This window comes from Cetorhinus maximus, chromosome 15 (assembly GCF_964194155.1).
Source record: "Cetorhinus maximus chromosome 15, sCetMax3.hap1.1, whole genome shotgun sequence".
NCBI lineage: Eukaryota > Metazoa > Chordata > Chondrichthyes > Lamniformes > Cetorhinidae > Cetorhinus > Cetorhinus maximus.
Genome location: NC_135893.1, coordinates 107305986 through 107318164, shown reverse-complemented (window position 1 = coordinate 107318164; position 12179 = coordinate 107305986). Strand labels below are relative to the sequence as shown.

Sequence of the window (12179 nt, the reverse complement as noted above, 5' to 3'; positions counted from 1 at the left end):
TAAGCTTTTCCCTCACTTGTAGCTGGGTACAAAGGGCCTGAGTAACTGTAACAAAAATAAAAATAGCTGGAAAAACTCAGCAGGTCTGACAGCATCTGCGGAGAGAAATACAGTTAACGTTTCGAGTCTGTATGATTCTTCATCAGAACTGAGGAAATATAGAAATGAGGTGAAATATAAGCTGGTAGAGGGGGTGGTGGGACAGGTACAGCTGGATAGGGGGCCAGTGATAGGTAGAAGTAAAGAAGAGATTGCCCTCTATCCAGCTCTACCTGTCCCACCCCGCTCAAGTAGCTTATATTTCACCTCATTTCTATATTTCCTCAGTTCTGATTAAGAGTCATACAGACTCCAAACGTTAACTGTATTTCTCTCCGCAGATGCTGTCAGACCTGCTGAGTTTTTCCAGCTATTTTTATTTTTGTTTCAGATTTCCAGCATCCGCAGTATTTTGCTTCTGCCTGGGTAACTGTGTTGACTTAGTTGCAACCTCCCTCTATACTGCTGTATATTTTAGTAGAAGGATAACATTCAGCCCCCAAAAGGGCTACCCTTCTTTGGTGCAGCTCTACTCATCAACATTGAAGATAGCAATAATACTCACATGGTTTTGTTGAGCCCTTGTCAACACTGAATTGACTTTTCTGCCATAATCACAATCTAACCTTTGATTGCAACCTCTTGAAGGGCTGCTGCCTCATTGAATTTTCTGCTCTTCAGCCAAATGTGCTACAGGACAAGCTATCTGGGCAAGCTCATGTGTTAATAATCTATTCAAATACTCCCATCTCAAAATTCACTTAAGGTACAGCTCGTCTTGCCCTATGAGCTGCCAGCACGGGTTAACCTCAGCCAACTCAACCCCACCTTTGCCATTCATATATAATCATGGTCTAATGTCAAATACATTTTTCTTTATTTTAAAAGAATTTGAAAACCTTTGGATAAAATTAGGGGCAAGATATTGAGGTCAACAAGTGGGGGACGGGGCCCACTTGCCGACACGTGAAATGATGCGGGATGATGTCGGGTGGAACTCCCGATGTCACCCCGCTTCATTTCCATTTTCAGGTCGGCGTGGACGCAGCTGAATCAGCTGTGTGACCGCCGACCTGTCAACGGCCAATTGAGGCCATTTAAAAATGAATAGAACTAGTTAAAGGACCTGCCCGTCCAACCTTAAGGTTGGCGGGTAGGCCGGGAACCCAGGCGGGCTTCAGAAAAAGCCTGAAACCTCATCCACGGGCAGGATGAGGTTTCATGTAGGTTTTTAAAAATGTAATAAAAGTTTAATTAAAAATGATGGAAATGTTCCAACTCATGTGACAGAGTCACATGAGGGGACATGTCAGGCAAATTTTATTTTTCTACATTTACCATTTTTAAATTTGGCACTGATCTCCCTGAGGCAGCACTTAGCCTCAGGGAGATCTGTGCGCTCCTTTGTGCGCATGCGCAAAAGAACACACTCCCGGCTGAGGGAATCCCCCCACCCCCCACCCGTACAGGGAGTACATAGCATTTCCTGGCGGACATCACGCTGGGCAGGCCTTAATCGGCCCACACACGTAAGATGGCGGCACGCCCCCAATCGGGGGCGCCAATTGGAGGTGCACCAGCACACCCCTGCTCCTGAACTTCCCCCCTCGATGGGGGGAAAATTCTTCCCTAGGAGTCTAGGATTCATAGGATGCATTTGCATCTGGACAAGAGTAGTTAAATAGTCACACAATCCCATTCTGTAAATCCTCAGCATATCTGCTGCCTGAATGTACATCACCTTACATGTCATTAAGGTCAATGTGCTATAACTTGGCCCTTCAAATGTAAAATTTGAGTTTGTATGACATATGTGTCAGGTTAACAGTTCAAGAAAGTGAAATAAAAAGTAATTAAACTTGAACAATTGATTACAAATTGAAAAACAATTTATAATTTCTTTAAAATTGTAAAATTCATGTTATATAAAATCAACATAAGAATCTGTCATTTTACCTTTAAGTATATATTAAATGTTTTCTGTTATGCATGTAAAGTAACCATTGCAAACCTTTGGCTGGAGTTTTCCAGCCCCGTTAGCGTTGGGCGTCATGGCGGGCGGTGGGGACAATATGGCGAGAAGGCCAAAAATCGGTTTTACGCCGCCATGAAACCAGTTTGCGATCGTCTGCTCCACAAGTCTGCTACATGTCGGGAACATCATTTTAATACATTTGCCTCTAATTATAAGCCCTGCTCGCTGGAATCACCCCCCCTCCCATGTCAAACTCACTGTCCACTGTTATGACCGATGCAGTTGGTAAAGCTGAGTTATTTAAAAACCTCAGAGGGAAACTTTAAACAACTGTCATAGCCTATAATTTTAAGTGTTATGTTTGAGATGCGACTCTAAATTCAGGAATCAGACCACCAGTTCTCGAGGTTTTACATTAAACTAAATGAAACATTTTATTAATTTACACAAGTTAAAATATATATACATGGCTACAAATTACTACTATCATAACTTTTAACAAATTCCCAAACTAATCTCCACTGAGGCAACAGCAACCCATAGACTTAACTAGACACCAGGCAAAGCATTTTCACCTTATGAATTCAAAATTAGGTTCTTTTCTGACCTCTCTTCTATTTTTCCTTAGTTCTGTTGAAGAGTCAAACGAACGCGAAATGTTAACTGTGTTCCTCTCCGCAGATGCTGTCAGACCTGCTGAGTTTTTCCAGGTATTTTTGTTTTTGTTTTGGATTTCCAGCATCCGCAGTATTTTGCTTTTATCTTGAGGTTCTTTTCTCTTTGGTTCCTTGTGGAGCCAGTTGGGAGCTTGCAGCTGCCTTTTGACCTTACATTGCCTCTGCTCTGCACACCCAAAACGGTTGTCTTGTTATACCTACCACTGCCCATTGAATGTGGGGCAGCCCGACCTTACAGGTGCTGAGAGCACACAGAGAGAATGAGGGAACTCTGCGACAACACTCTGGCAGCAATGACCAGCACTATCGAGGTGCAGGCATCTGTAATGTGCCCAGTGAGTGTGAGGCTGGACCATCACTTTGCTCTGAGGGTTACACACTGCACAGGGAAGAGGCCCTGGACTGAGACACCTGCCTTCATCTTGTGCTGGAATCAAGGTTTCACATCTGAGTGACAAGAACACTGCTCATCTTAACAAGGAGCCGTAGGCAGGGAGACATTCTTGGGAGTTTATTTACAATAGTGAACATTAAATGCAAGTGATTAATACCTGTGCCTAGTCCATGCAACTACATCTTCTTAACCTTCCTAACCCTGCCGCTACATCGTGGTGCTCCCCAGACATCCACAGCGGAGGTGGAGGCAGCCTGCTGACTGCTACGCCCTGTCTGTGATGACCTTGGCAAGCATCCTCTGGAGGGCCAAGACCTGGAGGGCCTTGGCAGCTCCCGGGGTCCTGCTGTGTGGCAATGGCACCCTACTTCAGCCTGTGGAGCTGGAGCTGTTGGGGTCACAGAGAGAGGGAATTTGGACAGGCCGGAAGCTCTCGGAGTCACCTGGGTGGATGGCCTGGGGGTGTGAAACTGCTGCTCCTATTCCCTATGGGTGCCTGAGGGCCCCTGGCTGACTCCTTGAGGAGAAGGGGAAGCTGGAGTGAGATTGAGCTGCTCAGCACCCCTCTCGCATTGACACTGTTGGAAGCCAACTATCGCATCAGCAATGGAGTTCAGCCTGCGCAACAGTGCAGGACCAATGTCCTGGTCCAAGGTTTCCATGGTGGACGTCATCCTGCCAGTGTTGACCTCGGTGCACTGGCATGTCGGCACTATCACCTCAGACTGAAGGCAGTCAGACTCCTCCATCGTGCTTTGCAACCTGAGGAGTGCAGCAGACATCCCTTCCTGATGTTCTCGAGCTTGCCTTTGCAGCTCCAGTAACTGAGGAACGACCAAGTCCAGAAGCTCCTCATCTGACTCGAACTCAGCAGATTTCTGGGCTCCAGCAGTCCTCTGAGTGCCAGACACCTGGGAAGTCCCTGCCGCTGCCTGCTGTGGATCAGAAAGTATGATGTGCTCGCCAGATTGTGACCCCGAAACTACTCTAGAATTAGATCCCACTGTGGTGTGTGTCTCTGCGCTGCTGGAGGGTATGGGTGAGTGCTGTGGCAGGTCTTCAATTAGGGTGTCATCAGATTCTTCTTCTGAGGTGCCTTCGGGGCTTGAGTCAAGGACTTGGATCGTCAATCCCCTTGGCTGCTTCCCAGATGTGCCTGCGAAAGCAAGGAGAGATAATTAGTGCATGGCAGGGGACTGCGGAACAGGGGAACTGACACACAGCATGGCTGTCTGATGGATGTTGCACTGCTGGATCCTCACTTTGTTGAGCACTGCCAACCTCACTGTCAGCAAAGGAACAGTCCAGATCATCACTAGCCAGCTAGATGACTCTATTTTCTAAGTCCGTGAGGACCTTGATGTCAGGCATTCCACCCACCGGTCTGCAACCTCTCCCTGTTGTTGTGGGTCAGCTTGTCCTGCATGAATACAGATGAAGAGAGTGGAAGCAGGACGCCTGCCAGGCCAGATGATAAGGATGCCTGGCTTGTGTGGGTGGTGAGTGATGCCATGGATGGGATAAGGACATGATCCGCAGGGCAGATGAAGGTGTGTGTGAGAGAATAAATGGTGATATCCCTTGAACCGGCAGTGAGTGAGATCCATGTGGATGTGTGATGGGCTTGTGAGTGTGTGAGTTGAAAGTAATGAGAAGAGTGACTTAACCTGGCGGAATGGAGGAGCTCATCCATCCTCTTCCAGCGCTGGGTGGCTGTCATCTTTTGCAGGGCATTGGCGCTGACCACTGCTGCCACCCCTCCCCTGCTGGATTGGTGACCTTGCTTGCTGGTTTTCACCCAGAGCTGGGGTAGAGGACTTCATAGCGGCCCTCCACTGTGTCCAGTATGCACCTGAGGGAAGTGTCACTCAATCTGGGGGGGCAGCATGTTTTTTCCCTTTGACAGCCATGACGTTGCAGCAGCTTCCGATCCCTTAGAGAGAGCTGGCTCTTTCAATATTACGCCCAGATTGCTGAAGGCCTGAGGTGATGGCGGGGCAGGCTAATCAGAAGCCGCTCCGCCAGCGACCTGCCATATTTCCCGGGAATACATTATTAATGAGGTGGGACACGCCAGGAAAGGGACGACACGGCACGAAAAGCAGCCATTGCGGCTGTCCTTTTTCACATCTGCTACTGCACTTTCTGCAAATCTGGGATGATTCCACCCTGTGATCCAACAATGCTTATTGAACACTTAATGTACTTTTATGATATTTGTCTGTCTGCAGTTTTATTGGTAGGCATTGACCCATTTAAGTTAAATAGTTGAATGAGTGTTAAAATAGCAAAGTAAAGTTCGTCTGTATGTGTTAAATATTCAAAGATAATAGCTTGGATTTTGCTGTAGGAATAATGGTGAGGTCATCAGCATCATCGTTATTATGGAGCAAATCAGAGAGCAACTTGTGGTTAAATGCAGAAATTAGAAAAATGTTGTCTGAGTTGCCTTCCTCCTTTGCAAGCTTCACTACATCCCTACCTTGCTGAGCGATTTAGCATTAAAAACACCAAGGATGTGAAGTTGCAGTGCACTTGTCCACTAGATACCCACTAAACCAGCCAGAGAAAGTTAGGGCTTGTCCATTCAAGTGTAAATGAATTTTTAATGCTGTGGTAAGTTTTATGTACTACCAAATTACCTCTCTGGACACTGAAAATGTACTTTTACAAATGTGGAATCTCATTTCTTCACATTTTAATTATTGGAGCTTGCAAAAAGTAAAAATTGAAATAAAACCTTATTTAACTTCTTTCTGTCTCTTTTATTCTCTCTTAATACCATCTTTCTTTCCCTCTCTTTAATTCATTTTCAGTCTATGTTTCTACTCTGAATTAGATATTCTAACTGATGATTCCTAGCTCAGTATGGATTCCACAACCTGATTGGTTCAAGATACACACTGTTGCTTGGCCTGATCACACAGCTCCCAGATCACATGTAGAAGACACCATCTGGAATGTATATTTAATTACCTCAAGTAACTGCTCAAAAGTCCATGCTAAATCTGTGGGCAGCTGTAAATGTAATGAACGGTAAGTGCTATTCATTGCTGCTGACTGCAATAACCAGGCCAATGTGCTGGGAGCCAAACACAATAGTGTGGTAGGATATGGATTTGTGCACATAATCATCTCCATGCAGGCATTCTGACTACAGCCGTGCAAGTTACCAAGCAGGGAACAAGCACATCCCGAGTGGGAGATGGAGAAAACCAGAGAGCGTCACTCTAAGGAGCTTATGCACATCTTCATTTTTAAACAGCACCGATTTAGGCCTGGAAACAGTTGTTTGGTAGCTGTTTAAGCTAAGAATAAAGAATAATGTGGAGACATCCAAGAGGGTGAGGGGAGTGGTGAAGATACCTCTAAAAGGAATTTCACCCTCGAAAAGATAAACAATGATGTCAGAAATGTTTGCCATGCTAGATTGGTTCTCCTGGATGAGTTGTATTGTGCTTTAATGTAGAGAACCATTATAGTTTTCACCAATTAGATATCAGGTATATGACCATACCTGAGTTTACTGTTACTGCTTTGGGACAAATTTTTCAGATTAGCTAAATATACATTTCACACATTTGAGAAATTACACTTACTGTCAAGGGTAAATGCAACAATCTTCCTTAAGCTATGGTTAGCGTACAAATTTATAATGTAGAAATAAATGTACAACAATAACAAAAAGCTTCAGCTTTTATGACTCATGATTATATTCCCTGGAGTATAGAAGAATGAGAGGTGATCTCATTGAAACCTACAAAATTTTGAAGTGGCTTTATAGGGTGGACGCTAAGAGATTGTTTCCGCTGGTTGGGTAATCTAAAACATGGGGCTCCAGTCTAAGGATAAGGGGCCGATCATTTAGGACTGAGATGAGGAGAAATTTCTTCACTCAAAGGGTTGTGAATCTTTGGAATTCTCTGCCCCATCGTTTAATGTTTTTTTCTTTATTCTTTCATGGGATGTCAGTTTTGCTGGCAAGCTCAGCATTTCTTGCCCAATCCTAATTGCCCTTTAACTGAGTGGCTTGCTCGGCCATTTTAGAGGGGCAATTAAGAGTCAACCACATTGCTGTAGGTCTGGAGTCACATGTAGGCCAGACCAAGTAAGGATGGCAGATTTCCTTCCCGAAAGGACATTAGTGAACCAGATGGGTTTTTACGGAAATCAATGATAGTTTCATCGTCACCATCAGTGACACCAGCTTTGTATATTTGAGATTTATTAATCAAATTCCACCAGCTGCCATGGGGAATTTGAACCCATGTCTCCAGAGCATTAGATGGGTCTCTAGATCACTAGTCCAGTAACATCACCACGATGCCGCCATACATTTAAGGCTGGGATAGACAGATTTTTGGGGTCTCTGGGAATTAAGGAATATGGGGAACTGATGGGAAAATGGAGTTGAAACCCAAGGTCAGCAATGGTCATATTGCATGGTGGAGCAAGTTCGAGGGGGCTTGTGGTCTACTCCTCCTCCTATTTCTTATGTTCTTATGATTGCAATTCATCAATTTTCATGCGTATTCATCAGTGTGATATTTGGAAAAGCCAGACCGATATATTAGATTCATCTTCATTAATCTGTAAAGTAGAGGAACCCTTCTCCTTTGCAAGACCTAAAATCTTGAATCTGGCCCAGTCTAGGATTTGGTGGCTGTGAAGCCCAACTGTACACAGCATAATCCTCCCCATGATTTAAAATGACTTTGGAGATTTTGGTCTTTAAAAAAAATCCATTCAGGAAAAAAAATATGTAGAAACAGAGGGCTCCTGGTTCTCTGCAAGTTCTGCCTTTTCAAATATTATTAGTTAACAGTGTTATTAATCAAGTAACTGACCCCTACCGCTGGAATCCTGATCTTTCTTTTGATGGCATCAAATGCTAGAATGATGAACGCAATGGACTCATTACCACACAAGTTATCAGTTCAAGCCCAATATGGCTTGTCAGAGTATCAGAACTATCAATGTAAAGATATTTTACTTATGCTTTTCTTTTATTAAAATCACCCTAAAAAAGTCTGTTGAGTATACTACAACTTTGCATTTAAAATAAGGAGTGATATTCTTGATTTAAATCTATAAATATCTACAAGGAAATCACTTTAAACTTTTGAAGCTCTGCATATAGCTCATTTGACATGTAAATGGACACTGATGATCTCATTTTACTAAATGCTGAGAGTGACTCATCACTAAAAGAATCTCCAACAACAAAACGTGTTGATAGGTCAGCTGAAATGTGGCATTGCTCTGAGCCTCTGCATGCTTAGATCAAATATCAAGTATCAGCAGGTTGTGTTATTTAGTAATGGATACACCAGTGTGTGCAATCTGTGCAGCCTGATATATTAGCAAGTTACTATTGTCCTTTGTAAGAGGTGGCCACACATTTTACACTCGGCTAATTTAAGCCAGCGTAAAACAATGCTTCAAAAGGTGAAAGTGTTTTATGCAATTGCTTCTGCAACAAGAACGTTTAATATATTTAATTTGAAAATTAGTTTAACAAGGACTGGATCTGTTATTAACATTCACTTTTTTTTGGGTCATTCTAAAAAACAATTAAGGTTGGATATAACGGGGTGGTGTTCCTGCCCTGCAACCACCAGCGAGGAAGTCAAGGGCTTGTCCAACCCCACTCTGCCGGTTTGGCCGGCAGGCACTTAATGCTTGGAGGGGCATTAATTTGTTTGAGGCGGGACCTCCACCCCCATCTTGCCCCCACCACTGGCAAATCAAATGGCTGGCAGCTCTCTGGTTCCAGCAGCGCTATTGAGAGGTGGCCACTGCTGGGACTACAACAGTCTCCATTGCTGAGGAGCCGGAGCCAGGGTGAAAGTTAAGTTGGGGGGTATTATCGGGGCCAGGCTAGAAGGCCTTGGCGAGAGGCTGGGGGGGACAGAAGAGGTGGGGAGGTGGTAGACAGGCAAGGACAAGGAGGGGGAGCGCAGGAGGCGGGGGTGGGTGGTGGGGGAGACTTCCGTTGGGTTGAGGGGGCAGGTTAAGGTGCTACTTCACCCCTTGCCCGCCACCAGCCCACACAGTGAGAGCTGATAAGCTTGATGCTTGGTGTGGGCCTCTCCCACCTCTGGTCAATTTTTAAAAAATTCATTCACGGGATGTGGGCTTCGCTGGCTGGGCCAGCATTTATTGCCCGCCCCTAGTTGTCCTTGAGAAGATGGTGGTGAGCTGCCTTCTTGAGCCGCTGCAGTCCATGTGGTGTAGGTACACCCACAGTGCTGTTAGGGAGGGAGTTCCAGGATTTTGACCCAGCGATAGTGAAGGAACAGCGATATATTTCCAAGTCAGGATGGTCAGTGACGTGAAGGGGAACATTGAGGTGGTGGTGTTCCGATCTATCTGCCGCCCTTGTCTTTCTAGATGGTAGTGGTCGTGGGTTTGGAAGGTGCTGTCTAAGGAGCCTTGGTGAGCTCCTGCAGTGCATCTTGTAGATGGTACACACTGCTGCTACTGTGCGTCAGTATTGGAGGGAGTGAATGTTTGTGGATGTGGTGCCAATCAAGCGGGCTGCCTTGCCCTGGACGGTGTCCAGATTCTTCAGTGTTGTAGCAGTGGTCGAATGAGGCCCTTAAGTGGTCATTAATTAGCCAACTAAGGATTTCAATTGGCCCTTGGGTGGGATGGCTCACTCACCACTGGTAAAACTGCAACAGGGTAGGGATGGGTGAGAAGGCAGCAGGCATGCTGTCTGCAAACCTGCCTCAGGGGGGCAGTAAAATCCAGTACTTATTAAAATTATTAAGGAGAGCACTACATATTAAACATTCACTTCTTGTGCAAATGTTTATTTAAAATAATTAACAATATTTTTTTTGTTTTAGTTTATAAATATTTCCAAGGAAATTACTTTAAATTTTAGAAGCTCTTCATATAGTTCATTTGAGGTGTCTTTGTTACCTCTATACATAAATATCCTAATACTCTTCTGGCTGGCTTCCCATGTTGTCAAAACTCTGCTGTCCCCGTCCTCACTTGCACCAAATCCTGTTCACCTATCTCTTCTCTTCTCTTACGCAATCCCTTGGGATCAAGAATGACTCACTTCCACTCCAGTTCAAAGGGTTCTGAAATGGCTGATAAGTCCAATGCATGATCCTGCCACACATAGGGCAGGTGGTGGTTGATAGGTTGGGTTATTTGGAGTTTTGTGCGCTCCCTCCAATGTCTCAACTTCACCTTTGCACGCTCCAGAAAAAGTCTCTCGATGTCTTCCCGAATGAGTCCTCTCCACTTTGGTCAGCCACAAGCCAGGGATGCTTTAGTGATGCTTTGAGGACATCCCTAAAGCATCCCCGCTGTCCTCCTGGGAGTCTCCTGCCACGACTGAGTTCTGAGTAAAGCAGTTGCTTCAGGAGTTTGCTGTCAGACATATAAACTACATGTCCCTCCGTGCAGAGCTGGTTTTAGGGTGATTAGCGCCTCGATGCTGGGCGTGTTGGCTTGGGAGAGGAATGGGCAGAATTGGGCTGCCTTACTTGCCACCAGATTTGGAGGATCTTGCGAAGGTGCTGCTGGTGGTACTTCTCAAGTACTTTGAGGTGCCTGTTTTGGTTGTCCAAGACTGTGAAGAATATAGGAGTACGGGGATCACTGCTGCACCCTTGTGCTTGCTGACATACTTTGGCTTCCAGTTAATCAACACCTGCTTTAAAATTCTCATCCTTGTTTTCAAATACCTCCATGACTCTTTGTATGATATCTTAACAACGTATACATAGATAAGATTTGTTGTAAGCAAACATGCAGAGATACTGTTTTATTTCTATGCATGTCTACAGTTTAGAGGCATTGGGCAGGATTTTACGCACTGGCGAGTGGGGGCGGGGCCCACTCGCCGACACGTAAAATGGCGCGCGGTGACATCGGGGGGAACTCCCCGAGGCCATTGACAGGGTCATTTAAGTAATTAAAGTACCTGCCCGTCCAACCTAAGGTTGACAGGCAGGCTGGGAGTCCCAATGGGAACTAGAAAAAACATGAAACCTCATTCACGGGCAGGATGAAGTTTCATGTCGGCTTTAAAAAATTTTAATAAAGGTTTTGTAAAAATTATGGACATGTTAGGGAAATTTTATTTTTCTATTTTTATCTTTTTTACATTTACAGCTCACCTCCCTGAGGCTGCACTTAGCCTCAGGGAGATGAGTGCGCATAGCGCTTCCGTGCGGATATAATGCTAATTAAGGCCCGCCCACGTAAAATGGCGGCACGCCTCCGATCAGGGGTGCCAATCGGAAGCGTGCCTGTACGTGCCTGCCCTTCAACTCCCCCTCCAATGGGGGGAAAATTCAGCCCATTGTGTATATCTGATCTTGGTCTCATGCAATAAATGGAGAATAATCTGGTGTCAGGAATCTAACTTGTTACACCTTCCAGCTGCTGACACCACTCAGGCTGCTACTCCTTCTGCTATCTTGCTGAGAAACGGTGTTGCTATTTAATTGTCTTTTAAAGACTGTATGTGAATTGTATTGTCCTCCCTCCCAGCAGTGATATACCAATAATGAGTAGTTTTCTGGTCTCCAAACCACTTTGCTTAACTAATGAGGATTTTGGGATGTTAAGGCAAACCAGCAGCAAACACACATCATTGGCTGTTAAGACCACCCAGCTGCAGATCTGTTAATGGGAGGACAATCCTGTCCAAAATGTTTTGATAAGGCCATGTAATGTAAATGATCCCAGCATGTAATTTATAAAGCCGTTACCTTTCATTGCTAATGACTCACCACCTGTCTGGACATTTTCTCTGTCATCAAATTGCCCAGAATAAGGCATGAACTTCTGGAAAGTGAGTTCGCCATAAGCTTGCGGTGAAAACCATGTGTTACAGTGAAATACCCATGTCACTGAATTTGAGCAATCCTTTATAATAATGTCTTCTAAGTACCAACCACAACCTGAAAAACAGAATAATGCAACATCTCAGATCGAAAATACATTTCTGGCACACCATGACCAGAATGCAAGCTGGCGTGGCTGGGTGGAGCAACTAGTCTGTATTGTTCCAGGGCGACACAATTAATATGAATATACTTTTCGGCCTCCTCTGTTACAAATG

The 12179-nt window shown here is 44.9% G+C and overlaps 1 protein-coding gene across 1 annotated transcript in view; it reads right to left on the bottom strand.

Moving 5' to 3' along the window:
• The window catches only part of LOC144690319 (uncharacterized), an 82224-nt gene that overhangs the window by 19883 nt on the left and 50162 nt on the right, over positions 1-12179 (bottom strand). Inside the window, exon 9 of the mRNA XM_078557673.1 lies at positions 11848-12018. Coding sequence (XP_078413799.1) covers positions 11848-12018 — 171 coding nt within the window. The remainder of the gene's footprint in view (positions 1-11847; positions 12019-12179) is intronic.